This window comes from Saimiri boliviensis, chromosome 20 (assembly GCF_048565385.1).
Source record: "Saimiri boliviensis isolate mSaiBol1 chromosome 20, mSaiBol1.pri, whole genome shotgun sequence".
NCBI lineage: Eukaryota > Metazoa > Chordata > Mammalia > Primates > Cebidae > Saimiri > Saimiri boliviensis.
Genome location: NC_133468.1, coordinates 31,765,052 through 31,790,613, shown reverse-complemented (window position 1 = coordinate 31,790,613; position 25,562 = coordinate 31,765,052). Strand labels below are relative to the sequence as shown.

At 53.5% G+C, this 25,562-nt stretch overlaps 1 protein-coding gene across 3 annotated transcripts in view; it reads left to right on the top strand.

Moving 5' to 3' along the window:
- EPHB4 (EPH receptor B4) overlaps positions 1-25,055 on the top strand; it is a 30,873-nt gene extending 5,818 nt beyond the window's left edge. For 2 of the 3 annotated variants that reach the window (XM_074390634.1, XM_074390633.1), the window contains 17 exons: positions 1,107-1,177; positions 1,439-1,726; positions 3,314-3,710; positions 5,898-6,053; positions 6,299-6,631; positions 7,653-7,777; positions 8,969-9,134; positions 9,230-9,343; positions 12,358-12,460; positions 12,660-12,724; positions 13,309-13,422; positions 13,511-13,758; positions 19,968-20,183; positions 21,207-21,356; positions 21,926-22,119; positions 22,302-22,457; positions 24,062-25,055. In XM_074390634.1, the coding sequence (XP_074246735.1) occupies positions 1,107-1,177; positions 1,439-1,726; positions 3,314-3,710; positions 5,898-6,053; positions 6,299-6,631; positions 7,653-7,777; positions 8,969-9,134; positions 9,230-9,343; positions 12,358-12,460; positions 12,660-12,724; positions 13,309-13,422; positions 13,511-13,758; positions 19,968-20,183; positions 21,207-21,356; positions 21,926-22,119; positions 22,302-22,457; positions 24,062-24,191 (3,026 nt within the window). In that variant the 3' untranslated portion in view covers positions 24,192-25,055. The remainder of the gene's footprint in view (positions 1-1,106; positions 1,178-1,438; positions 1,727-3,313; positions 3,711-5,897; positions 6,054-6,298; positions 6,632-7,652; positions 7,778-8,968; positions 9,135-9,229; positions 9,344-12,357; positions 12,461-12,659; positions 12,725-13,308; positions 13,423-13,510; positions 13,759-19,967; positions 20,184-21,206; positions 21,357-21,925; positions 22,120-22,301; positions 22,458-24,061) is intronic. The other variant, XM_003934169.3, reaches the window with a different exon arrangement.
- The last annotated feature ends 507 nt before the right edge of the window (positions 25,056-25,562 follow it).

Below are 25,562 nucleotides of genomic sequence, written 5' to 3'. Positions count from 1 at the left end.
AGACAGGAAAACACTATCCTGGCTGGAACAATGGAGGGTGGAGACGGCAGCCTCTATCCACCCCCTTCCCAGAACCCGGGCATCCTGTCCCCAGTGAGCAGGGCTGTCTCTTGCCATCCGTGGGGACCCTGCACCTCTCACCTCAAGCTGGCTGGGTTCCCATCTGACCCCTGGCAGGAGGACATCATTTGGTTCCCGGGAAGAGGCTGCCTCACCCACCCTCTTTCCCTTCTGTCCTGCATCCCCCGTGGGGTGGGAGGCGGTTCCAGGTGTTCTCCTGGCTCCCCTCTCCGCCCTTCGCAGCGCCCGCTGCCCCCCACATTGGCGGCCCCCAAGGGGATTCCCCTGCCCTCCCTCCTCCTCTCTCCACTGCCAGGGGCTGTGCAGTTTTTCCTAATCCTCCTCCCTTCCTCCAGTGCCTGTCCCCTCCCCTGATGATTTGAGCCAAGCCAGGTGTGTTCATCCCTCCCCTTCACACCGCCCCCCCCCCAGAATCTCCTCCCCTTTGCTTTCCCATAACCAAATCCAGATGTGAGGCCTCTGCGGGAGCCGCAGTGGGAACCTAGCTTCCCTCCCTCCAGCGCCTCCTGCCCTTGGCACTGGCAGGGAAGGAGGTGCTGGGGTGGGGGTCAGGGCTATGCCCCAGGCAGGAGCACCCCCTTCCAGGAGAGAAGGATGAGGTGTTTGGTCTGAGAGCAGGGAGGGGTCTTGGACAGGGAGTGAAGTTTCGGGGCCTCCCACGCCAGCGCCAGCAGCCTCTGCTCGTGGGGGTCAGGACCTGGGCAGGGCTCCCATTTTAACCTTTTCTGAGCTGCCGCCCCTTCTCCCAGTGCATTTTGTTCTCCCTTCCTCTTCCAGGGAAGCTTAGATCTGGGGTATCCCAAGGGACCCCCATGTGTGCCAGATGTCGGGGTTGGGGTTGGCACTTAGCAAAAGAGGCCAGAAATCAGAGTCCAGTGTAGAGGGCAGGGCTTGCTCCCCTCTCCCCACCCGTAACCCCAGCTCAGAGCTAAGAGGATCCACCTGCCTCGGTTTCCAGGGATCTGGTGTTCCTGACCTCCCTCCCCCACCCAAGCACTGACTTTGCCTCTCTCTCTCTGTCTCAGAGACCCTGCTGAATACAAAATTGGAAACTGCTGATCTGAAGTGGGTGACGTTCCCTCAGGTGGATGGGCAGGTGAGAGCTGGGCCCAGGAGCTGGAGCGCTGGAGGAAACTAAGGGAAGAGGGGGTGCCCTTGCCGCCTGCTTTCTGTGTGCCACTCCTCACCCCTGTCCCCCAGATGACAGAGGCCCAAGCAGTGTCATCTGAGCCCTTGCCCTCAGAGGCGCCCTCTGAACAGTACCAGTGGCCCCTTTCTCAGTCCCTCTCACTTTATGGGGTTCACTCCATGCAGCCTTCTCCCTGGCGGGCCCCCGACCTGACCCCCTTCTCTGCAGTGGGAGGAGCTCAGCGGCCTGGATGAGGAGCAGCACAGCGTGCGCACCTATGAGGTGTGTGACGTGCAACGGCCCCCGGGCCAGGCCCACTGGCTCCGCACGGGCTGGGTCCCGCGGCGGGGCGCCGTCCACGTGTATGCCACACTGCGCTTCACCATGCTGGAGTGTCTCTCCCTGCCTCGGGCCGGGCGATCTTGCAAAGAGACTTTCACTGTCTTCTACTATGAGAGCGACGCGGACACGGCCACGGCCCTCACGCCCGCCTGGATGGAGAACCCCTACATCAAGGTACCCGGGTGCCCCTGGAGCTCAGCCACAACCAAGGCGGGATTCCTAGCGAGCAGGCCCATGGCCTAGAGGGCAGCCAATGCGGTTCCCAGGCCTCTGGTCAGGGCGCTGGGGACTGGAAGCAGGAGGCTGAGCTATGGGGAGGGAAGCAGGTGGTCTTGTGGGTGGAGCAGCAGAATATCTGGGGGCTGCCTGGCCAGGCCCCCAGGGAGACCCAGTCCTGAGGCCTCCGGTCACCTCGGCCACCCTACCCCACGATGCTCCAGCCACGCTGAGCTGCTCGTTCCCTGACTGCACCTGGCTGGTTTCCAGCTCCGGACTTTGCAGCAGCCTCCGCCTAGGGGCCTCTTCTCTACCTCTCACACCCCTGCTTGTCCTCCAGGTTCCAGCTCCGCGATCTTGCCTGTGCCGCCTTGGCAGATTCTTCCCTGCGGTCCTGCAGAGCTCTGCCCACCTGTCGGTCTCGGCACTCTTCACTTTATTAACTTCATTTTTAATTTTTGAGACGGAGTCTCACTGTTACCCAGGCTGGAGTGCAGTGTCTCAGTGTTGGCTCACTGCAACCTCCACCTCCCTTCTCCTTTCAAGCAGTTCTCTGCCTCAGCCCCACTGAGATTACAGGTGCACACCACCACACCCCACTAATTCTTTTTTGTATTTTTATTAGAAATGGGGTTTCACTGTCTTGGCCAGATTGGTCTTGAACTCCTGACCTCAGATGATCCACCCGCCTCGGCCTCCCAAAGTGCTGGGATTACAGACATGAGCCACCGTGCCCCACCTGTTTATTTTTATTTTATATCTATATTTTTATTTTTATTTTTATTATTTATTTATTTATTTATTTTTGAGATGGGGTTTCGCTCTTGTTACCCAGGCTGGAGCGCAATGGCGCGATCTCGGCTCACCGCAACCTCCGCCTCCTGGGTTCAGGCAATTCTCCTGTCTCAGCCTCCTGAGTAGCTGGGATTACAGGCACGAGCCACCATGCCCAGCTAATTTTTTGTATTTTTAGTAGAGACAGGGTTTCACCATGTTGACCAGGATGGTCTCGATCTCTCGACCTCGTGATCCACCCGCCTCGGCCTCCCAAAGTGCTGGGATTACAGGCTTGAGCCACCGTGCCCGGCTATATCTATATTTTTAAAATGAGATCTTGTTATGTTGCCCAGGCTGGTATCGAACTCCTGGGCTCAAGCGATTCTCCTGCCTCGGCCTCCCAAAGGATTACAGGCCTGAGGCACCACGCCCGGCCTCAGGATACTTTATAACTTCCCTAGGATTCATTTATTTCCGTCTCCTTGACTCTGAGGTCAAAGCCTGGCATGGCGTCAGTGTCAGTAAATGTTTGTAGAACAAGTGACTGAAAAGGGCAGGGGGCAGGCTGGAGGTTGGGCACATTGCGGGAGCTTTGCAAGGATGAAAGGACAGTGTGGGGATCTGCAGAAAGTGTGTCCTGGGGTAGGTGGGGGAAGGTTCTGGAACAGGAATGGAAGAGGTCTGGGAGGGTGAGGTGGGAAGCGCATGACAGTCCACTGGGTCCTCAGGGAGTGGGACAGCAGCAGTGTGTCTCCCCTATCCTGGCAGGTGGACACGGTGGCCGCCGAGCATCTCACCCGGAAGCGCCCTGGGGCCGAGGCCACCGGGAAGGTGAACGTGAAGACGCTGCGCCTGGGACCGCTCAGCAAGGCCGGCTTCTACCTGGCCTTCCAGGACCAGGGCGCCTGCATGGCCCTGCTGTCCCTGCACCTCTTCTACAAGAAGTGTGCCCAGCTGACTGTGAACCTGACCCGCTTCCCAGAGACCGTGCCTCGGGAGCTGGTCGTGCCCGTGGCAGGGAGCTGCGTGGTGGACGCCGTCCCTGCCCCTGGCCCCAGTCCCAGCCTCTACTGCCGTGAGGACGGCCAGTGGGCCGAGCAGCCGGTCACGGGCTGCAGCTGTGCTCCGGGGTTCGAGGCGGCTGAGGGGAACACCAAGTGCCGAGGTGAGAGCTGGAGCTTCCCCTGAGCGTGCTGCTCATCCAGGGGGAGGGTCCTGAACGAACGCCATGAACTCCACTCTTGGACCCATGTTTGTTTGTTTTTTGGAGACCGTGTCTTGCTCTGTCGCCCAGGCTGAAATGCAGTGGCATAGTTTAGGCTCACTGCATCATCTGCCTCCCCGGTTCAAGCAATTCTCCTGCCTCAGCCTCCCGAGCAGCTGGGATTACAGGCACCCACCACCATGCCCGGCTAATTTTGTATTTTTAGTAGAGACAGGGTTTCACCAGGTTGGCCAGGCTGGTCTCAAACCCCTGACCTCGTGATCCACCCACCTCGGCCTCCTGAAGTGCTGGGATTACAGGCATGAGCCACCATGCCTAGCCCAGACCCATTTCTTAAGTTTCCATTTTATTTATTTCGTTAGTTTAGTTAGTTTTTGAGATAGTTTCCCTCTGTCACCTAGGCTGGAGTACAGTGGAGCGACCTTGGCTCACTGCAACCAGGTTCAGGCGATTCTCCTGCCTCAGCCTCCAGAGCAGCTGGGATTACAGGTCCACACCACCACGCCCGGCTAATTTTGTATTTTTAGTAGAGACTGGGTTCACCATGTTAAGCAGGCTAGTCTCGAACTCCTGACCTTGGGATCTGCCCGCCTCGGCCTCCCAGTGAGATTACAGGCGTGAGCCGACACCTCGCCAAGTTTCCGTTTTAAATGCTCTTCCCTCTCCTGAGATTACTAGAGGGTGGATCTGTTTTCTGGGCTCTTTCTCATTTCCAGACTTCTCTGGAAGCCTGGCCAACTTCCCTGCTTGCCGACCATGGGAGGCTGGTCTGGGCGGCAGGACTGTCCTGGCGGGGGACCTTGGTGTCCGGACAAAGCCATCAGGTTCTCCCCACTTGTTCATTGTGAGTCTCCTCTAATTTGCTGATACTGAATTCTCACATAGCCTTCCCTCTAGACAAGGGCTTCTTACTCTGGTTTTCTAGGGAATCTGTGAGTTTTGGTAGAACAACAACAAAAAAAAAATGACTTCTTTTTTTTTGAGACAGAGTCTTGCCCTGTCGCCCAGGCTAGTGTGCAGTGAGTGGCACAATCTCAGCTCACTGCAGCCTCTGCCTCCCAGGTTCAAGTGATTGTCCTGCCTCAATCTCCCGAATAGCTGGGATTACAGGAGTGCATTACGATGCCCAGCTAATTTTGTATTTTTAGTAGAGATAGGGTTTCACCATGTTGGCCAGGTAGATCTTGAACTCCTGACCTCAAGTGATCTGCCCACCTCAGCCTCCTCCTTAGGAAAAAAAAAAAAAAAAATCACAGGTATTTACAGCCCATTCCAAGTGCCTCGAGAATCTCAAAACATTGTTTTTGTTCATGATGACTTCAGTACTACAGAGGTAGGAGACCTGCTGCTACATCTTAATAAAGAAACACAAATGTTGTTGTAGCCCACACTTTTTTCTTCATGTTTCAATCATTGCATTTCGGCTTAATTGGTTTCCCTGGTATTGCTATGTATTTTGTGGTGTACGTTTGAAGTCATAATTTGGAGTAGAGGTCTTTCTGTGAGCTTCACCAGACTGCCAAGATCAGGGTCAAAAAAGGTTAGGACCGCTTCTCTGGGGAGAGAGTCTCCTTTCTCCTCTTAAGAGGTGAGGTTTTGAGATCTTTCTTCCATTTTCCCACCTTAGCACTTCATCAGCCTTAAAAGTAGCTGGATTTTTCTTTTTTTTAAGAGATGGAATCTCACTCTGTCACCCAGGCTGAAGTGCAGTGGCGCCATCTCTGCTCACTGCAACTCCGCTTCCTGGTTCAAACAATTTTCCTGTCTCAGCCTCCCAAGTAGCTGGTACTACCAGCACCCACCACCACACCCAATTTTTTGTATTAGTAGAGATGGGGTTTCACCGTGTTAGCCAGGATGGTCTTGATCTCCTGACCTCATGATCCACCCACCTTGGCCTCCCAAAGTGCTGAGATTACAGGTGTGAGCCACTGCGCCTGACCCTTGCCCAGGCTGGTCTTGAACCCCTTGGCTCAAGTGATCCTCCAGCCTTGGCCTCCCAAAATGCTGGCATTACAGGCTTGTGCCACCAGGCCCACCGTGCAGATGGATGTTTTTGTGCATACTGTTGATGAATGCTTTCTCTCTCTCTCTCTCTCTCTCTCTTTCTCTCTCTCTCTCTCTCAGCCTGTGCCCAGGGCACCTTCAAGCCCCTGTCCGGAGAAGGGTCCTGCCAGCCATGCCCAGCCAACAGCCATTCTAACACCATCGGATCAGCTGTCTGCCAGTGCCGCATTGGGTACTTCCGGGCACGCACAGACGCCCGGGGTGCGCCCTGCACCAGTAAGTGACCAGCACCCAGGTGCAATTCAGTGGGGAGGGATCAGAGACCCCTGAGGCAGCCCCCGACATGGCCCCCATCCTCCCTGGACTTCCTCCCTTTGCCCCTGGCATGCTGCTCCCTAGCTCCAAGGTGAAGCCCGCTGTCTCCAAGGCAAGAGGCCAGCATGGGTGCTGGCCCCTCCACTGCGCTCTCCCCACTGCCATGGAGCAGGTCAGCCTCGGCCTGACCCCCCGCTCTCCCGCAGCCCCTCCCTCGGCTCCACGGAGCGTGGTTTCCCACCTGAACGGCTCCTCCCTGCACCTGGAGTGGAGCGCGCCCCTCGAGTCAGGCGGCCGAGAAGACCTCACCTACACCCTCCGCTGTCGGGAGTGCCGACCCGGAGGCTCCTGCGCACCCTGTGGGGGAGATCTGACCTTCGATCCCAGTCCCCGGGACCTGGTGGAGCCCTGGGTGATGGTTCGAGGCCTGCGTCCTGACTTCACCTATGCCTTTGAGGTCACTGCGTTGAACGGGGTGTCCTCCTTAGCCACAGGGCCCGTCCCATTTGAGCCTGTCAACGTCACCACGGACCGAGAAGGTGAGACTTGGGGGCTGGGGCAGCTGGTGGTCCGGCGGGAGGGATGTCACTGAAAGCCTGAAAGGGAAAGGCAGGAGCTGTGAAGTGGGGTTCCCAAGGAAATGTGAGCAGTCAAGGCTTTGGGGGCAAGAGGCAGAAAGAGGGCAAGGGGTGGGCATAGTGACTCACTCCTGTAATCCCGGCTCTGGATCACTTGAGTCCTGGAGTTCAAGATTAGCCTGGGCAACATAGGAAAATCTTGTCTCTACAAAAAATAAAAATATGACCCAGGTGAGGCAACCCATACCTGTGGTCCCAGCTACTCAAGAGGTTGAGATGAGAGAGGGTCACTTGAGTCCCGGGAGTTGGAGGCTGCAGTGAGCTATGATCCCACCACTGCACTCCAGCCTGGTGCAGAGTGAGACCCTCTCTCAAAATAAACGAATAAGAAAAGAGAGGGTAGGAGGACGGAAGGGTGGGCAGGAGAGTTCTGCAAATGGGACTGGGGGCAGAGAGAATCAAAAGAAATTCTTGAAACAGCCAGGGGGAAACAGACAAGCATATCCAGCAGAGCAAGTGCTGGAAAAGATAAAGGACATGGCCAGGTTGATCAGGAGGTCAGCAGTTCAAGACCAGCCTGGCCAACATGGTGAAACCCTGTCTCTACTAAAAATAAAAAAATGAGGGCTGGGCGTAGTGGCTCACGCTTGTAATCCCAGCACTTTGGGAGGCCAAGGTGGGTGGATCACCTGAGGTCAGGAATTCAAGACCAACCTAGCCAACACGGTGAAACCCTATTTCTTCTAAAAATAAAATTAGCCAGGTGTGGTTGTGGATGCCTGTAATCCACTTGGGAGGCTGAAGCAGAAGAACTGCTTGAACCTGGGAGGTGGAGGTTGCAGTGAGCCAAGATTGTGCCACTGCATTCCAGCCTGGGTGGCAGAGCAAGACCCTGTCTCGAAAAAAAAAGAAAACGAAAATTTAAAAAGATAAAGGACAGACGTGCATGCATAAGGGTTCCCTGTGTCTCTGCCTCTCACAGTACCCCCTGCAGTGTCTGACATCCGGGTGACGCGGTCCTCACCCACCAGCTTGAGCTTGGCGTGGGCTGTTCCCCGAGCCCCCAGTGGAGCTGTGCTGGACTACGAGGTCAAGTACCATGAGAAGGTGAGGCCAACCCATGCCCCTGGCAGTGGGTGGGCAGTGGGCTGTGCTCTCCCGGCTGGGATATCTGTGTTGCAGATACCTGGCAGACATTTGAATTCCAGCTCTGCTATGGATTCTCTGGGCTGCCTTGAGTAAGCCCCTTGGCCTATCTGAGCCTCAGACACCTCATCTACATAATAGTTACTGTAACAGTACCAGGCACACATGGCCAGCACAGTGGCTCAGGTCATGTGTGGTAGCCACACCTGTAATACCCAGCACTTTGAGAGGCCAAGACAGGCAAACTGCTTGAGCCTAGGAGTTTGAGGCCAGCCTGGGCAACATGGTGAAACCTCGTGTCTATAAAAAATTTAAAATGAAAAAAAAATTAGACTGGGCACAGTGACTCACACCTGTAATCCCAGCACTTTGGGAGGCCGAGGCAGGTAGAACACCTGGGGTCAGGAGTTTGAGACCAGCCTGGCAAACATGGTGAAACCCCATCTCTTTTTTTTTTTTTTTTTTGAGACAGAGTTTCGCTCTCGTTACCCAGGCTTGAGTGCAATGGCACGATCTCGGCTCACCGCAACCTCCGCCTCCTGGGTTCAGGCAATTCTCCTGCCTCAGCCTCCTGAGTAGCTGGGATTACAGGCACGTGCCACCATGCCCAGCTAATTTTTTGTATTTTTAGTAGAGACGGGGGTGAAATCCCATCTCTACAAAAAATACCGAAATTAGCCAGGTACACTGGTGGGTCCCTGTAATCCCAGCTACTTAGGAAGCTGAGGCAGGAGAATCACTTGAACAAAAGAGGCAGAGGTTTCAGTGAGCCAAGGTTGCACCATTGCACTCCAGCCTGGGCAACAGAGTGAGGCTCTGTCCCAAAAAAAAATTAGCCAGGCATGGTGGCATGTGCCTGTGGTCCCAGCTACTCAGGAGGCTGAGGTGGGAATATCACTTGAGCCCAGGAGGTTGAGGCTGCCGTGAGCTGTGTTTGGGTCACTGCACTCCAGCCGCAGTGACAGAGTGGGACTTGTCTTAAAAAAAAAAAGATATGAATGCACAGCACATGGCTTGCACACGTAAGTTCTCCCAAAGGCCTCGCCAGCTGCCAGGCAGGCTAGTGATGCGAGCGCAGGGTGAGGGGAGGAGGCGAGAAGAGCAGCAGGAACTTGGGCCTCGGGTGACAGCCAGTCCCCTCCTCCTGGACAGGGCGCCGAGGGTCCCAGCAGCGTGCGGTTCCTGAAGACATCAGAAAACCGGGCAGAGCTGCAGGGCCTGAAGCAGGGAGCCAGCTACCTGGTGCAGGTGCGGGCACGCTCTGAGGCCGGCTACGGGCCCTTCAGCCAGGAGCATCACAGCCAGACCCAAGTGGATGGTGAGCCTGGGGAAGGGGGTGAGGGTGGGGGGTTGGAAAGACCCCCAAAGTTGCTGGAAAGACCCCAAAGTGCCATCTTTTTTTTTTTTTTTGAGACGGAGTCTTGCACGGGCTGGAGTATAGTGGCGCGATCTCGGCTCACTGCAACCTCTGCCTTCTGGGTTCAAGCGATTCTCCTGACTCAGCCTCCCGAGTAGCTCGGATTACAGGTGTGCGCCACCACGCCCAGCTAATTTTTTGTATTTTTAGTAGAGACCAGGTTTCACCTCATGATTAGCCCGCCTTGGCCTCCCAAAGTGCTGGGATTACAGGCATGAGCCACCGTGCCCGGCCAAAGTCCCATCTTCATGTCCTCCTTTCTGTCAATCACATGGCACACCCTAAAGAGGAGGGAACGTAGGATGTCGACGCTAAAACCAACAGCTGAGTGTGAAGTCTGGCCTGGTTCACTCTGTCCCCCTCAGGCTGGAGTAGCGGCGTGATCAAAGCTCACTGCATGGCCGGGTGCAGTGGCTCACCCTGTAATCCCAGCACTTTGGGAGGCCCACTCAGGAGGATCATTTGAGGTTAAGTGTTCAAGATCTGGCTGGGCGTGGTGGCTCATGCCTGAAATCCCAGCACTTTGGGAGGCTGAGGTGGGTGGATCACCTGAGTCAGGAGTTCGAAACCACCCTGACCAGCAAGGTGAAACCCCGTCTCTATTATAAAGAAAGAAAGAAAGAAATACAAATAAATAAAAGAGTTGAAGATCACCCTGGCCAGCATGGTGAAATCTCATCTCTACTAAAAATACAAAAGTTAGCTGTGTGTGGTGGCACATGCCTGTAATCCCAGCTACTCAGGAGGCTGAGGCAGGAGAATTGGTTGAACCTGGGAGGTGGAGGTTGCAGTGAACTGAGACTGTGTTACTGCACTCCAGCCTGGGTGACAGAGCAAGGCTCTGTCTCAAAAAACAAAACAAAACAGCTCACTGCAGGCTCAACATTTAGCAACAACCTGACCCCTGCGCCCCCATTTCCTCATCCAGTGAAATGGGAATATCATGAACCTTCCTGCAGGACTTTGAGGATTCGAGGTAACAGATTATTTTTAAAATGCTGGGCCAGTGGGTTGCTGCTTTTTTTTTTTTTTTTAACTTTGTTTTTTAAGAGACTGTCTCCCTCTATTGCCCAGGCTGGAGTGCAATGGCACCATCATGGCTCACTGCAGCCTCCCAACTCCCGAGCTCAAGCAATCCTTCCATCTCAGCCTCCCAAGTAACTGGGACTATAGCCGTGTGCCACCGTGCTCAGCTAATTTTTAAAAATTTTTGTTGAGCTCTATGGTTCCCTATATTGCTCAGGCTGGTCTCGAATTCCTGGCCTGAAGCAATCCTCCCACATCAGCCTCCCAAAGTGCTGGAATTACAGGCATGAGCTACCGCACCCAGCTTTGTACCAGCGGCTTTCTAAACCTTGTAATTTTCTGTAATAGCTTTACTGAGATAGAGTTGCTGCCATACAGTTCACCCGTTCAAAGTATACTATCGATGGCTTTTATACATTCACAGAATTGTGCAGTCACCACCACAAGTAATTCTGGGAAATTTCAGCTCCCTCAAAGGCGACCCTATAGCCCTTAGCCATCACCCTGACACAGGTCCTTCTGTGGCCTCAGCCCCTGGCAAGCACTAGTCCAATTCCTGTCTTTACAGATTTGCCCGTTCTGGGTATTTCATAGAAATGAAATCCTCCATTGTGGTCTTTTGTGACTGTTCACCAAGCAGAATGTTATCAAGGTTTATGCATGTTGTGGTATATATCTGTGGGGTTTTTGGTTGTGTTTTGTTTTTTGTTTGTTTTGGAAGCAGGATCTTGCTCTGTCACCCAGGTTTGAGTGTAATGGTTCAATTACAGCTCACTGCAGCCTCAGCCTCCAGGGCTCAGGTGATCCTCACACCTCAGCCTCCCCAGTAGCTGAGACTGCAGGTGTGAGCCACCATACCTGGCTTATTTTTCTTTTTAAAATTTTTTTTTTGTATTTTTTGTAAAGACAGGTTTTCACCATGTTGCCCAGGCTGGTCTTAAACTCCTGAGCTCAGGCAGTCTGCCTACTTCAGCCTCCCGAAGTGCTGCCATTACAGGCATGAGCCACTGCAGCCAGCCTGCTGTTTTTTTAAGTTATTATTATTATTTTAGATAAGGGTTTGCTCTGTCACCCAGGCTGGAGTATAGTGATGTGATCACAGGACATTGCAGCCTCAAACTCCTGGGTTCAAGCAGTTCTCTCACCGCAGCCTCCTGAGTAGCTGGGACCACATGTGCTCACCACCATGCCTGGCTAATTATTATTATTATTTTGTAGAGATGGGGTCTTGCTATTTTGCCCAAGCTGGTCTTGAACACCTGGCCTCAAACAATCCTCCCACTTCAGCCTCTCAAAGTGCTGGGATTACAGGCATTTTGAGCCACTGCACCTGGCCATTATTTCATTTCCTTTTCTGTAAACGTAATAATCAGCTGTGTGGAAGTAGCTGATTTTGTACATTCTTTTATTTATTGGTAAACATTTCAGTTGTTTCTACTTTTTGGATAAAAACCTGAAAGTGTTTTTATCTTTAGAACACTTCATTCAAAGGAGATTTTTTTGTGGACTCTTGTATTTATGCTAGAACCAAATCAAAACCACTCTGGCGGCTGGGCACGGTGGCTCATGCCCATAATCCCAGCACTTTGCGGGGCTGAGATGAGTAGATCACCTGAGGCCAGGAGTTCAAGACCAGCCTGGCCAACACAGTGGAACCCCATCTCTACTAAATATATACAAATTAGTTGAGCACGGTGGTGCACACCTGTAATCCCAGCTACTCAGGAGGTGGAGGCAGGAGAATTGTTCAAACCAGGGAGGTGGAGGTTGCAGTGAGCTGAGATTGTGCCACTGCATTCCAGCCTGGGTGACAGGGACTCTGTCTCAACAAACAAACAAAAAACTACGTCAGCAGTAAAAAGATTGAGAAACTTCCTTCCTTGCCCTGAGGGACTTCAGAGGAGCCTGCTGGCCCCTGGAGGACAGTTTGAAACCCACTGTTTGTTCCCTGACCTTGCCTGCCTGTGTCCTCTCCCTCCACCTGTCCCCTGTACTGGGGACCTGTTCTCAGGAGATCACAGCTCACTGCTCAAAGCCGGGTCTGGGGCCTCGTACACGGCTGTCAGTTTCTCCTGATCAGCAACGTTTCCTCCCGCAGAGAGCGAGGGCTGGCGGGAACAGCTGGCCCTGATCGCGGGCACGGCGGTCGTGGGTGTGGTGCTGGTCCTGGTGGTTATTGTGGTCGCTGTTCTCTGCCTCAGGTAAGGACTCTGACACCCAGAGGCCTCAGAAAGCCTGAGCTGATGACCAGTTGCCTGGTTGCTACAGGGCAAGCCTTTCTAGGTGCCCCCAGCCTCTTTTTACTTGGAATCTTCTCCAATTCCTGCTCCTCCCTTCACTGTGTGCCTCATAGAGGTATGTGACTCAGTTTACCTTTTGCTCCTTTCCCCTTGGCTACAGGAAGCAGAGCAGCGGGAGAGAAGCAGAATATTCGGACAAACACGGACAGTATCTCATCGGGCACGGTGGGTTGCCCTAAGTTGATGGAAATAGGGGATTGGGGCTGGGTGCGGTGGCTCACGCCTATAAACCCAACACTTTGGGAGGCAGAGGTGGGCAGATCACCTGAGGTCAGGAGTGTGAGATCAGCCTGGCCAACATGGTGAAACCCTTGTCTACCAAAAATATAATTAGCCGGACATGGTGCTGGGCACCTGCAATCCCAGCTACTCAGGAGGCTGAGGCAGGAGAATCGCTTGAACCTGGGAGGTGTCGGTGGGCAGATCACTTGAAGTTAGGGGTTTGAGACCAGCTTGGCTAACATGGTGAAACCCTTTCTCTACTAAGAATACAAAAATTAGCCAGGCGTGGTGGGCACCTGTAATCCCAGCTACTGGGGAGGATGAGGCAGGAGAATCGCTTGAACCCGGGAGGTGGAGGTTGCAGTGAGCCAAGATCATGCCACTGCACTCCAGCCTGAGTGACAGAGCAAGACTCCATCTCAAAGAAAAAAGAAAGAATTAGGAGCTGCGAGGCAAGACCTGTGAGCGTAGCCTCCGAGTCACCTGAGAGTTAATTCCCGGCTAATGAGGCCCTGCCTGATTCTCAGGTACTAAGGTCTACATCGACCCCTTCACTTACGAAGACCCTAATGAGGCTGTGAGGGAATTTGCAAAAGAGATCGACGTCTCCTACGTTAAGATTGAAGAGGTGATTGGCGCAGGTGAGAGCACAAGGCTGCCCAGGCACCTGGGAATGAAGTGGGGGTGGGCAGGCAGGAGGGCTGATGACCTCCGTCTCCTTGTTTGAAGGTGAGTTTGGTGAGGTGTGCCGGGGGCGGCTCAAGGCCCCGGGGAAGAAGGAGAGCTGTGTGGCCATCAAGACCCTGAAGGGCGGCTACACGGAGCGGCAGCGGCGGGAGTTCCTGAGTGAGGCCTCCATCATGGGCCAGTTTGAGCACCCCAATATCATCCGCCTGGAGGGTGTGGTCACCAACAGCATGCCCGTCATGATTCTCACGGAGTTCATGGAGAATGGTGCCCTGGACTCCTTCCTGCGGGTGAGTGCCCACCCTGGTTTCTGCCGCCACCTATACCCAGAGGCCACTTGGGCTAAGAAGCCAGGGCAGACAGTGGGTCCCATGTCATCTCCTCCGTCCTTTTCCTCTCGGGCTAAGCCCTACTCCTCTGCCTTTTTTAAATTTTTTTTTATTTTTGGGGGGATGGAGTCTCGCTCTGTTGCCCAGGCTGGAATGGTGCAGTCTCACCTCATTGCCATCTCTGCCTCCAGGGTTCAAGCAATTCTCCTGCCTTAGTCTCCCAAGTAGCTGGTACTATAGGCACGAACCACCATGCCCTACTAATTTTTGTATTTTTAGTAGAGACAGGGTTTCACCATGTTGCCCAGGCTGGTTTTGAACTCCTAGGCTCAAGTGATCCACCCACCTCAGCCTGCCAAAGTGTTGGGTGAGCCACCGCGTCCAGCCTAGGCATGTTTTTAAAAAAATCAAAACATTTTCCTATGTAACTAAATAACATTGCATTGAACAGAACTACAGTGATTCCCTAGCGTCACTGAATACCCAGTTGATTTTCACGTTTCTTTAGTTGTTCCAAAAATGTCCTTTTCTGCTGCGTTATTCCAACCAGGATCCAGTTCAGGACCAGGCATTGTACCTAGTTATTATATATTTTATTTATTTATTTTAGAAACAGGGTCTCACCCAGTTGCCTGATTTGGAGTGCAGTGATGCGATCATAGCTCACTGCAGCCTCCAAACTCCTTGGCTCAGGTGATCCTCCTGCCTCAGCTTCCTGGGTAGCTGGAATTTCAGGTGCACACCACCACACCTGGCTTTTTTTTTTTTTCTTTTTTTTTTTTTTTTTTTTGAGACAGAGTCTTGCTCTGTTGTCCAGGCTGGAGTGCAGTGGCGTGATCTTAGCTCACTACAACCTCTGATTCCCAAGTTCAAGCGATTCTCCTGCCTCAGCCTCCCAAGAAGCTGGGATTACAGGCACCCATCGTCATGCCGGGCTAAATTTTTTGTATTTGTACTTTTGTAGAGATGGGGTTTCACCATGTTGGCCAGTCTGGTCTTGAACTCCTGACGTAAGATGATCCGCCTGCCTCGGCCTCTCAAAGTGCTGGGATTACAGGCATGAGCCACCACACTCAGCTAACACCTGGCTAATTTTAAAATTTTTTGTGGAGATGGGGTCTTGCTATGTTGCCAGGCTGGTCTCAAACTTCTGGATTCAAGCAATCCTCCCTCCTCAACCTCCGAAAGTACTGGGATTACAGGCATGAGCCACCCCGGCCTGCTGGTTATTATATTTTCAAGCTTCTCTAAATCCTGTGAAGTTCCTTATGACACTGACATGCTGAGGGGTTGGGTCCCTTGTTCCCCTGAATGGCTTGTTTTCTGGATTTATGAGATTCTTCTTGTGGGATCACAATGGCCAGGCTGGTTTCAAACTCCTGACTTCAAGTGATCTGCCTGCCTTGGCCTCCCAAAATGCTAGGGTTACAGGCATGAGCCACCACTCCCAGCCTGATGTGTTTGTTTTAAATCACTTATTGGGTATAAATTTACGGGGTATGACCAGGTCAGGAGCTCGAGACCAACCTGGCCAACATGGTGAAACCCCATCTCTACTATAAATATAAAAATTAGGCCGGGCGCGGTGGCTCAAGCCTGTAATCCCAGCACTTTGGGAGGCCGAGGCGGTTGGATCACGAGGTCAAGAGATCAAGACCATCCTGGTCAACATGGTGAAACTCCGTCTCTACTAAAATACAACAAATTAGCTGGGCATGGTGGCGTGTGCCTGTAATGCCAGCTACTCAGGAGTCTGAGGCAGGAGAATTGCCTGAACCCAGGAGGCGGAGGTTGCGGTGAGCCGAGATTGTGCCATTGCACTCCAGCCTGGGTAACAAGAGCGAAACTCCGTCTCAAAAAAAAAAAAAAAAAAAAAAATTCGGTGGGTGTGGTGGTGGGGGGGCACCTGTAATCCCAGCTACTCAGGAGGTTGCAGCGGGAGAATCACTTGTACCCAGGAGGTGGAGGTTTGCACTGAGCCAATATCTCACCACTGCACTCCACCCTGGGAGACAGAGCAAGACTCTGACCCAGAACAATGATGGGGTATGAGTGCAATTTTGTTACATGCGTAGATAGCACAGTGGTCGGGTCAGGGCTTTAGGGTAACCATCACCTGAAACTATTTGGTATTTTGTTGAATCCAAAATTCAGCGTTTGTCACTAGACTACATGGCAGGTGCTACGTTCCTCAGGCAGATGCCATCTGTAGACACACACTGTCGGTCTGCCGCCGTGAGTGGTGCTGACGCGGACCCCGGAGTTACATGGGGATAGCCTTGCGGACGCAGGAGTCTGCACAGAGGTCCAGTTGCAGGGAGTGGGGAGAAGCGATGACATTTGGGTAGATGAGAAAGAGCCCTTTATGAGAAGACAGTATGTTTGGAGCAAAGTAGAGACCCAGAGTGGGCAGGAACTCAGCATGTTTAAGAGACAGAAAGCGTTTTTCTTTTTTCTTCTCTTTTTTTTTTTTGAGATGGAGTCTCTGTTGCCCAGAATGGAGTGCAGTGGCATGCTCTCAGCTCACTGCAACTTCCACCTCCCAGGTTCATGATTCTCCTGCGTCAGCCTCCCAAGTAGCTGGGATTACAGGTGCCCGCCACCATGCCAGGCTAATTTTTGTATTTTTAGTAGAGACGGGGTTTCGCCATGTTGGCCAGGCTGATCTCAAAACCCTGGCCTCAAGAGATCCACCTGTCTTGGCCTCTAAAGTGCTGGGATTAAAGGCATGAGCCACCATGCCCGGCCAAAGAGACAGAAAGGGTCTTAAAGGTGCCCTAGCTTGGTCGGGCGCAGTGGCTCACGCCTGTAATCCCAGCACTTTGGGAGGCCAAGGTGGGCGGATTGTGTTCAAGACCAGAGTGGCCAACATGGTGAACCCCCACCTCCACTATAAAATACAAAAATTAGCGGGCATGGTGGCTCGTGCCTGTAATCCCAGCTATTTGGGAGGCTGAGGCAGAATTGCTTGAACCAGGGCCCGGGAGGCGGAGGCTGCAGTGAGCTGAGATCACAACACTACACTCCATCCTGGACTCATATCGAGACTCCCATCTCAAAAAAAAAAAAAAAAAAAAGGGTGCCCTGATTCATACCTGTGATCCCAGCACTTTGGGAGGCCGAGGCTGGCAGATCGCTTGAGGTCAGTTGTTCGAGATCAACCTGGGCAACATGGTGAAATCTTAGGCCAAAAAAAGTACAAAAATGAGCAGAACGTGATGGTGCACATCTGTAGTCCCAGCTACTCAAGAGGCTGAGGTGGGAGGATTACTTAAGCCTGGGAGATCAGGGCTGCAGTGAAACATCATGCACCACTGCACTCCAGCCTAGGTGACCCCATCTCTTAAAGAAGAGAGAGAAGGGGCCGAGTGCAGTGGCTTACGCTTGTAATCCCGGCACTTTGGGAGGCCAAAGCGGTGGGTCACCTGAGGTCAGGAGTTCGAGACCAGCATGGCCAACATGGCGAAACCCCATCTCTAATGAAAATGCAAAATTAGCTGGGCATGGTGGGGCATGCCTCTAATCCCAGCTACTTGGGAGGCTGAAGCAAGAGAATCGCTTGAACTCTGGAGGTGGAGTTTGCAGTGAGCCAAGATCGTGGCACTGTACTACAGCCTGGGCAAGAGCGAAACTCCATCTCAAAAAAAAAAAAAAAAAGAGAGACGGAAAGGCCAGCGCCGGTGAACCTGGTGAACAGAGGAGAGATGGTAGACCCTGCACTGGGTAATGTGATGGGAACCCACTGGACGGCTTGGGCAGGAGAGTGGTTTAAGAGGGTCCCGGTGGGGCACGGTGGCACACACCTATAATCCCAGCACTTTGGGGAGGCCGAGGCAGGCTGGATCACTTGAGCTCAGGAGTTCGAGACCAGCCTGGCCAACATGGTGAAACCCCTACTAAAAACACAAAAATTAGGCATGGTGGTGCACACCTATAATCCCAGCTACTCAGGAGACTAAGGAGAATCACTTGAACCTGGGAGGCAGAGGTTGCAGTGAGTCAAGATCACACCACTGCACTCCAGCCTGGGCAACAGAGCGAGACTTGTTTCAATAAAAAAAAACAAACCTCTTTGCTGGGTGCTGGGGAACGAGAGCAGGAGCTTGGAAAAGCCTGCAGCAGAAGCCTGTTGCCAGCATCTAGGTCGTGGGGTGAAGGGAAGGGTTTGGATTTGGGACATACCTTGGAAGCATCACCAGCAGAATTTGCTGATGGATTATAAGTGGCTGGTGAGGGAGAAAAGGGGGTCACAGGAGACTCTGAGGTCTGTATGCTGACTATCTGGCAAGTAGTGGTGTTGCCATGAACTGGGGGGATTTCCAGGGCAGCTGCAGATCTGGGCAATGGATTCCAAATTCAGTTTTTGGACTGTCTGTTCCTGACTGTGCAGGACTGCAGACAGTCTCCCAAAACTTAGCTGAACCCAGAAGATGGGATTTGTTTACTGTCTGTGACTTGTTGGTTTCCCTGGTGAGAGCAAACTCTTTAAAGGCCAAGGTTGGGCTTCAGACCTTGGATTTTGCACTGATCATTGGTCATACTCCAGTTCCTCACTGGTCTCTTGCAAAATCCACACACAGCTAATCCAAGAGGGCTGAACCATTTTGTGGTTGGAACAGCACCAATGCATCTCCACCTGCAGACAGATAGGTCGCTCAGGTAACCGTTTCCTCTAATCCCAGCACCTTGGGAGCCAAGTTGGGAAGATCATGTGAGGCCAGGAGTTCAAGACCAGCCTGAGAAACACAGCGAGACCCCATCTGTACATGAAATTTTTTTTTTTTTTGTGAGAGTCTTGCTCCATGACCCAGTGTGGAGTGCAATGGTGTAGTCTCAGATCACTGCAACCTGCGCTTCCCAGGTTCAAGCAATTCTCCCTGAGCCTCCCAAGTAGCTGGGATTACACCATGCTGGGCTAATTTTTGTATTTTTAGTAGAGACACGGTTTCTCCATGTTGGTCAGGCTGGTCTCGAACTCCTGACCTCATGATCTGCCCACCTCGAACTCCCAAAGTGCTGGAATTACAGGTGTTAGCCACCATGCCTGGCCAAATTTTTTTTTAAGTAGCCAGGTGCAGTGGTGTGTACCTGTAATCCCAGCTACTTAAGGAGACTGAGGCAGAAGGATCATTTTGAGCCCAGGAGTTTAAGGCTGCAGTGAACTATGATCATGCCACTACACTCCAACCTAGGGGAAAGAAAGATACCCTGTGTCTAAAAAACTAAAAAGCAGAAAAGCATTTGTTGAGTATTTACTGGGTGTAAAGCAGTATACCAGGTTAAACAGAAGGAAAAGTTGAAATAGGTTTTCAAATGGTAATCTAATTGGGAGAGATTGAATGCTTATCATTGAAACAGGAACCACTGTAAGCAGTGTGTTATGATACTGTAGCAAGAGCTGACAAAACTTGGAAAAAGGAAAAGAAGGAGGGCTCACCTGGGAGAGTTGGGCGGCTTGCCCTGCAGGTGAGCTGTGAGGTGGGTCTGGAAGTGACCAGATACAGTTTAGGAAGCGGATGGCAGGCTGGGTGCGGTGGCTCACACCTGCAATCCCAGAGCTTTGGGAGACCCAAGCAGAAGGATGGTTTCAGGCCGGGAGTTTAAGACCAGTCTGGGCATCATGGTGAGAACCTAATCTCTACTAAAAATTTAAAAATTAGTCTGGGCTCAGTGGCTCATGCCTGTAATTCCAGCACTTTGGGAGGCCAAGGTGGGTGGATCACCTGAGGTCAGGAGTTCGAGACCAGTCTGACCAACATGGAGAAACCCTGTCTCTACTAAAAATTAGCCAGTGTGGTGGCGCGTGCCTGTAATCCCAGCTCCTCAGAAGGCTGAGGCAGGAGAATCGCTTGAACCTGGGAGTCAGAGGTTGCAGTGAGCCGAGATAGTGCCATTGCACTCCAGCCTGGGCAATGAGCAAAACTCATCCCAAAAAAAAAAAAAAAAACCTCAGGTATAGTGGCATGTGCCTATTGTCCCAGCTACTCAGGAGGCTGAGGCAAGAGGATCGCTTGAGCCCAGGAGGTTGAGGCTACAGTGAGCTATCACAGCACCACTGCACTCCAGCCTGGGCTACAGAACAAGACCTTGTCTCTAAAACAAGAAGTGGACGGGAGGGGGAACGGTGGGTGGGCTGTTCTCGCCAAGCCCCCACTCCTTCTGCTCTGTAGCTAAACGACGGACAGTTCACAGTCATCCAGCTCGTGGGCATGCTGCGGGGCATCGCCTCGGGCATGCGGTACCTTGCCGAGATGAGCTACGTGCACCGAGACCTGGCTGCCCGCAACATCCTAGTCAACAGCAACCTCGTCTGCAAAGTATCTGACTTTGGCCTTTCCCGATTCTTGGAGGAGAACTCTTCCGACCCCACCTACACGAGCTCTCTGGTAACACTGGGGACTAGGGGTGTGAGTCTCTTAGGGCCACGTGGGGAGGGCAGGTTGGAAAGGTGGGAGGCTGAGCAATTGGCAGCCCTGCTCCAGGGAGAGGATACAGGAGCAGGCTGTGGGCGGGGGACAGTCAGCTCCAGAAAGCTGACTTCCGGGTGTCTAGGAAAATAACAGTTGGAGCTGAGGTGGATGGATCACCTGAGGTCGGGAGTTCGAGATCAGCCTGGCAAACTGATAAAACCCTGTCTCTACTAAAAATAAAAAATTAGCCAGGCATGGTGTCACAAGCCTGTAATTTCAGCTACTCAGGAGGCTGAGGCAGGAGATTCGCTTGAACCCAGGAGGTGGAGGTTTCAGTGAGCCAAGATCTCGCTACTGTACTCCTTCCAGCCTGGGTAAAAAGAGTGAAACTCCAACTTAAAAAAAAAAGGCCAGGCTCGGTGGCTCACGCCTGTAATCCTAGCACTTTGGGAGGCCGAGGTGGGTGGATCACCTGAGGTCAGGAGTTCAAGACCAGTCTGGCCATCAAGGTAAAACCCCATCTTAGGGCCGGGCGCGGTGGCTCAAGCCTGTAATCCCAGCACTTTGGGAGGCCGAGGCGGGTGGATCACGAGGTCGAGTGATCGAGACCATCCTGGTCAACATGGTGAAACCCCGTCTCTACTAAAAATACAAAAAACGAGCTGGGCATGGTGGCACGTGCCTGTAATCCCAGCTACTCAGGAGGCTGAGGCAGGAGAATTGCCTGAACCCGGGAGGCGGAGGTTGCGGTGAGCCGAGATCGCGTCATTGCACTCCAGCCTGGGTAACGAGCAAAATTCCATCTCAAAAAAAATAAATAAATAAAAACCCCATCTTAAAATAAATAAAAATAAAATAAAAAACAGAGTTGGAGAGTAGGAAGCTTGGGGCCTGAGCTAGGGGGGAAAAAGCAGAGGTGGGTGAGAGGTTGGGGGGCCAGTGTGCTGGGTCTGGTGAGTTCCTCAGTGAGTCCCTCAGCTCACCTTTCTCCTTCTGCAGGGAGGAAAGATTCCCATCCGATGGACAGCCCCGGAAGCCATAGCATTCCGGAAGTTCACTTCCGCCAGTGATGCCTGGAGTTATGGCATTGTGATGTGGGAGGTGATGTCATTTGGGGAGAGGCCGTACTGGGACATGAGCAATCAGGACGTGAGTGCCCCATGGTGGTACCAGGCTTTCCTGGAACGTTCTCTCACCTGGAATTTGGGGTGAAGGGTGGGTTCACAGAGAGTCATCACTGCTGGGTCCTTGAGACCATGGAGATGACAAAGAGAAGAAGCGATCTTTGTATCAAAGAGCCTGGGATACAGGGCCAGGCCCGGTGGCTCATGCCTGTAATCCCAGCACTTTGGGGGACTGAGGAGGGGGGATCAGTTGAACTCAGGAGTTGAGACCAGCCTGGGCAACATGGCCAGCTCCTACTATTCTACAAATAAATTTTAAAGAGTTGGATACAGCATATTTGGGTTGCAGAAGGTTGCAGAGATGGAGGGCATGGTTGGAAGGTAACATGCCTATATCATAGCCCCAGAGCTACTGGGACCTCTAGCCACAGACAGCCTCAGCTCTGGCTAGTAAGACTCCTGGATCTGTGATTTTTTTTTGGCGGGGGGTCTGTGGCTCCTATCCTGCCATCTGCCAAGTCACCATTTCCTGGGCCTGTTAGTGTCTCTGCTCTCCCTGGACAGCCTCACTAGAGCTTCCTCCTCTCTTTCCAGGTGATCAATGCTATCGAACAGGACTACCGGCTGCCCCCACCCCCAGACTGTCCCACCTCCCTCCACCAGCTCATGCTGGACTGTTGGCAGAAAGATCGGAATGCCCGGCCCCGCTTCCCCCAGGTGGTCAGTGCCCTGGACAAGATGATCCGGAACCCTGCCAGCCTCAAAATCGTGGCCCGGGAGAACGGCGGGTGAGGATGGGAGGGAATGGGCCCTTCTTCCTGCTCTCTGCTCCCACTCCTTGCTCAGAAGGGTCCATCCCTTGGTGTTGGGTGGGAGGGTCTCTGTCGACCTCTTCAAGGGTAGGCTTCATCCCCTCACCCTGACCCGGGCCTGGTACTCAGCATTCCTCCCCATCCTTGCCCCCCCCCAGGGCCTCACACCCTCTCCTGGACCAGCGGCAGCCTCACTACTCAGCTTTTGGTTCTGTGGGCGAGTGGCTTCGGGCCATCAAGATGGGAAGATACGAAGAAAGTTTCGCAGCCGCTGGCTTTGGCTCCTTCGAGCTGGTTAGCCAGATCTCTGCCGAGTAAGTGGCAGCAGGAACTGGAGTGGGGCAGGTAGGGCAGGGAGGGCAGGGCAGCTGGTGGCTGGCGTCAGGCCCACAGGGTCTGCAGGGGCTTTGGGGGTCAGCTTTGGGTGCCGGCGCTGTCTTCTCGCACTATGTTCATGCCGTGCGTAGAAGGGTCCCAGAGGAGTAGTAACAGGCCCTGGAGCCGAGGACCCAAGGGCTCTCTGGGGCCAGCCTGCCCGTCTCATCTCCTGCCATCACGGCCCTGGGCCGTCGCGCTTCCGCCTCTCATTCCCTGTCTATCTGTACATCTATCTGCATTCCAGGCCCGGCTCTCGCAGTAACAACGTGTCAACTCGGGTTCTCTGTTTCCACCCATAAAAGGAGAAGATTGGGCTAGGTTTTGGAGCTCCTCTCCAGCTTTTATGTGAAATGGTTTTATGACTGCTTGCCTCCCAAAGGCAGCGTATCCCCACTTGGCCTGTCTGTTACTCCCCCTTCCTGCCTTCCCGTTTCTCTCCCAAGGTCTCCTCTCACCCCAGGCTGAATAACAGAAATAGAAGGAATAGAAATAAAGACTAGGCACGGTGGCTCATGCCTGTAATCCCAGCACTTCAGGAGGCCAAAGCGGGCGGATCACTTGAGGTCAGGGGTTCGAGACCGTTATGGGCAACTTGGTGAAACCTCATCTCTACTAAAAATACAAAAATGAGCTGGGTATGATAGTGCTTGCCTGTGATACCAGCTACTCAGGAAGCTGAGGCAGGAGGATCACCTGAACCTGGGAGGTGGAGGTTGCAGTGAGCCGAGATTGAGCCACTGCACTCCAGCCTGGACGACAGAGTGAAACTCTATCTCAAAAAAAAAAAAAAAAAAAAAAAAAAGAAATCTGAAGGCTGGGCGGTGGCTCATGCCTGTCATCCCAGTACTTAAAGAGGCCAAGGTGGGCCTGGCTTCCCTGGCTGAAGCCCAGGAGTTTGAGAGCAGCCTGGGCAACACAGCCAAACTTCCTATCTACCAAAAAAAAAAAAAAAAAAAAAATTAGCTGGGCATGTCTTGCATGCCTGTGGTTCCAGCTACTCGGGAGGCTAGAGCCAGAGGGTCCCGGGCCAGTCTGCCCCTGCCACGTGGGGCCTGGGCACATCCCTCCCTAAGTCTTTCCAGCCTCTCTCTGACCCAGGGGGCCGCCTCCCTTTTTTTCTCCTATCTCAGCCTCCAGCCACAGCAATCTCCTCTTCCTCTCCACCCAGCTCTTCCTCTCCCAGTTTGGCCTTTCTCACGCCTCCATTCCCCTCTACGTCTCTATTCCCCTCTACGGCGATCTATGTGGCCTCTTCCCCCAGTCTTATTTTTCAGGCTTTTCTCCCTTTTCCCTTCCTTCCCGGGCACGCAAGCCAAAGCCCCCACCGCTGGCCTCCAGCCTCACCCTTTACTGCGGCTGCGCAAAGGACAGCTGCCTGGCGCCTAAAACTGCCAGGCGATGGTTGGCATCGGCTCTCCCTCCTGCGCTGGCTTTTCTGGTGGGCTGACAATCCTGAGGCTGGGACCCGCTCAGGAGCCAAGCGCGGAGAGTGTCCACGGGGACCCCCAGGGTCTCACCAAGCTCTCCTTTCCTTCCACAGGGACCTGCTCCGAATCGGAGTCACTCTGGCAGGCCACCAGAAGAAAATACTGGCCAGTGTCCAGCACATGAAGTCCCAGGCCAAGCCGGGAGCCCCGGGTGGGACAGGAGGACCAGCCCCGCAGTACTGACCTGCAGGAACTCCCCACCCCAAGGACGCAGCCTCCCCATCTTTCTGGGGCACAATGGGGACTCCTAGAGGCCCCAGCCCTGCGCCCCGCTGGATTGCACTTTGAACCCGTGGGGGTGGGGAGTTGGCAATTTGGAGAGACAGGATTTGGGGGTTCTGCCATACTGGAATGGAACATCACCCCTCATATCCCTTGGGGAGCTCCAGACCAAGGGTGAGGGCGCCTTTCCCTCGGGACTGGGTGTGACCGGAGGGAAAAGGAACACCCATCATCTCCCGGCCTCCCCAGGTGCCCCCCCACTCACCTTGACGGGTGTGTTCCCACAGACCAAAGAGCGTGACTCCCTCGCCAGCTCCAGAGTTGGGGGCTGTCCCAGGGGCAAGAAGGGGGGTCAGGCCCCAGTGACAAAATCATTGGGGTTTCTAGTCCCCGCTTGCTGCTGTCACCACCAAACAATCATTTTTTCTCCCTTGTAAATGCCGCTCCCCCAGCTGCCGCCTTCATATTGAAGGTTTTTCGAGTTTTGTTTTTGGTCTTCATTTTTCTTCCTGTCCCTTTTTGTTTTCTCGTTGCATTTTTCTACGGTCCTTGTCGTAACTCTGTGTCGCAGGGCACCTGTTTCACCGTCGCCTCCTTTGCCCACGTTGAAACAGGGACCCATCTTGTCTGTTTCCGAAAGAGTGCCTCGATCATGCCACCTCCCCGGGACCCCCAGGCTGTGTCCATGAGGGGGTGCGGGCTGAGGCAGTGAACGGGGGTGGTAGGTGGTGGTGGAATCCAGAAGCTGACGCTGGTGCTTGGAGGGGGTTCTTAAATTATATTTAAAAAAATAACTTTTTGTATAAATAAAAGAAAACGGGATGAGTCCCAGCTCCGGGGGTGATGGGAGGTGATGGACTAGATTTCTCAGGAGAGTGGGGCTGGGTAGGGAGGGCTTTGTGGTTGGCTGAGTGGGGTCAGAGGTCTGGAGGCTGCAGGACTATTGGGGGGCTGGAGCTTGGTTCTCAGCTCCAGGATGTGTTTGAGGTGGTGGGGTGGGGGCTGAGCAAGATGAGTCATTCGCAGCTGCTTCCAACGGCTCCAGCTGGCTCTGCCAAGAGCCTGGGGCACCTCCGGGGTGGGGCTGTCCCCTCCCTTCCCTGTCCTGGTTCCTCAACCTGGCCGGGGGCGGCGGTGGGAGGGAGGGAAGCCTTGAGCCCACAGCCTGCCCCGCAGCCCCTGGAGAGGGAGGAAGCGGCAGGAGCTGGAGCAGGGGGTCTGGTTGGCTGAAGGAGACAGATGGGGGCCAGATGTTGACAGCTGACATAGATTTAGAGGCAGTTTGGGGAGAGTGTCTGCATTGGCTGTGGGGCAAGGGAAGAAGGGACCCCC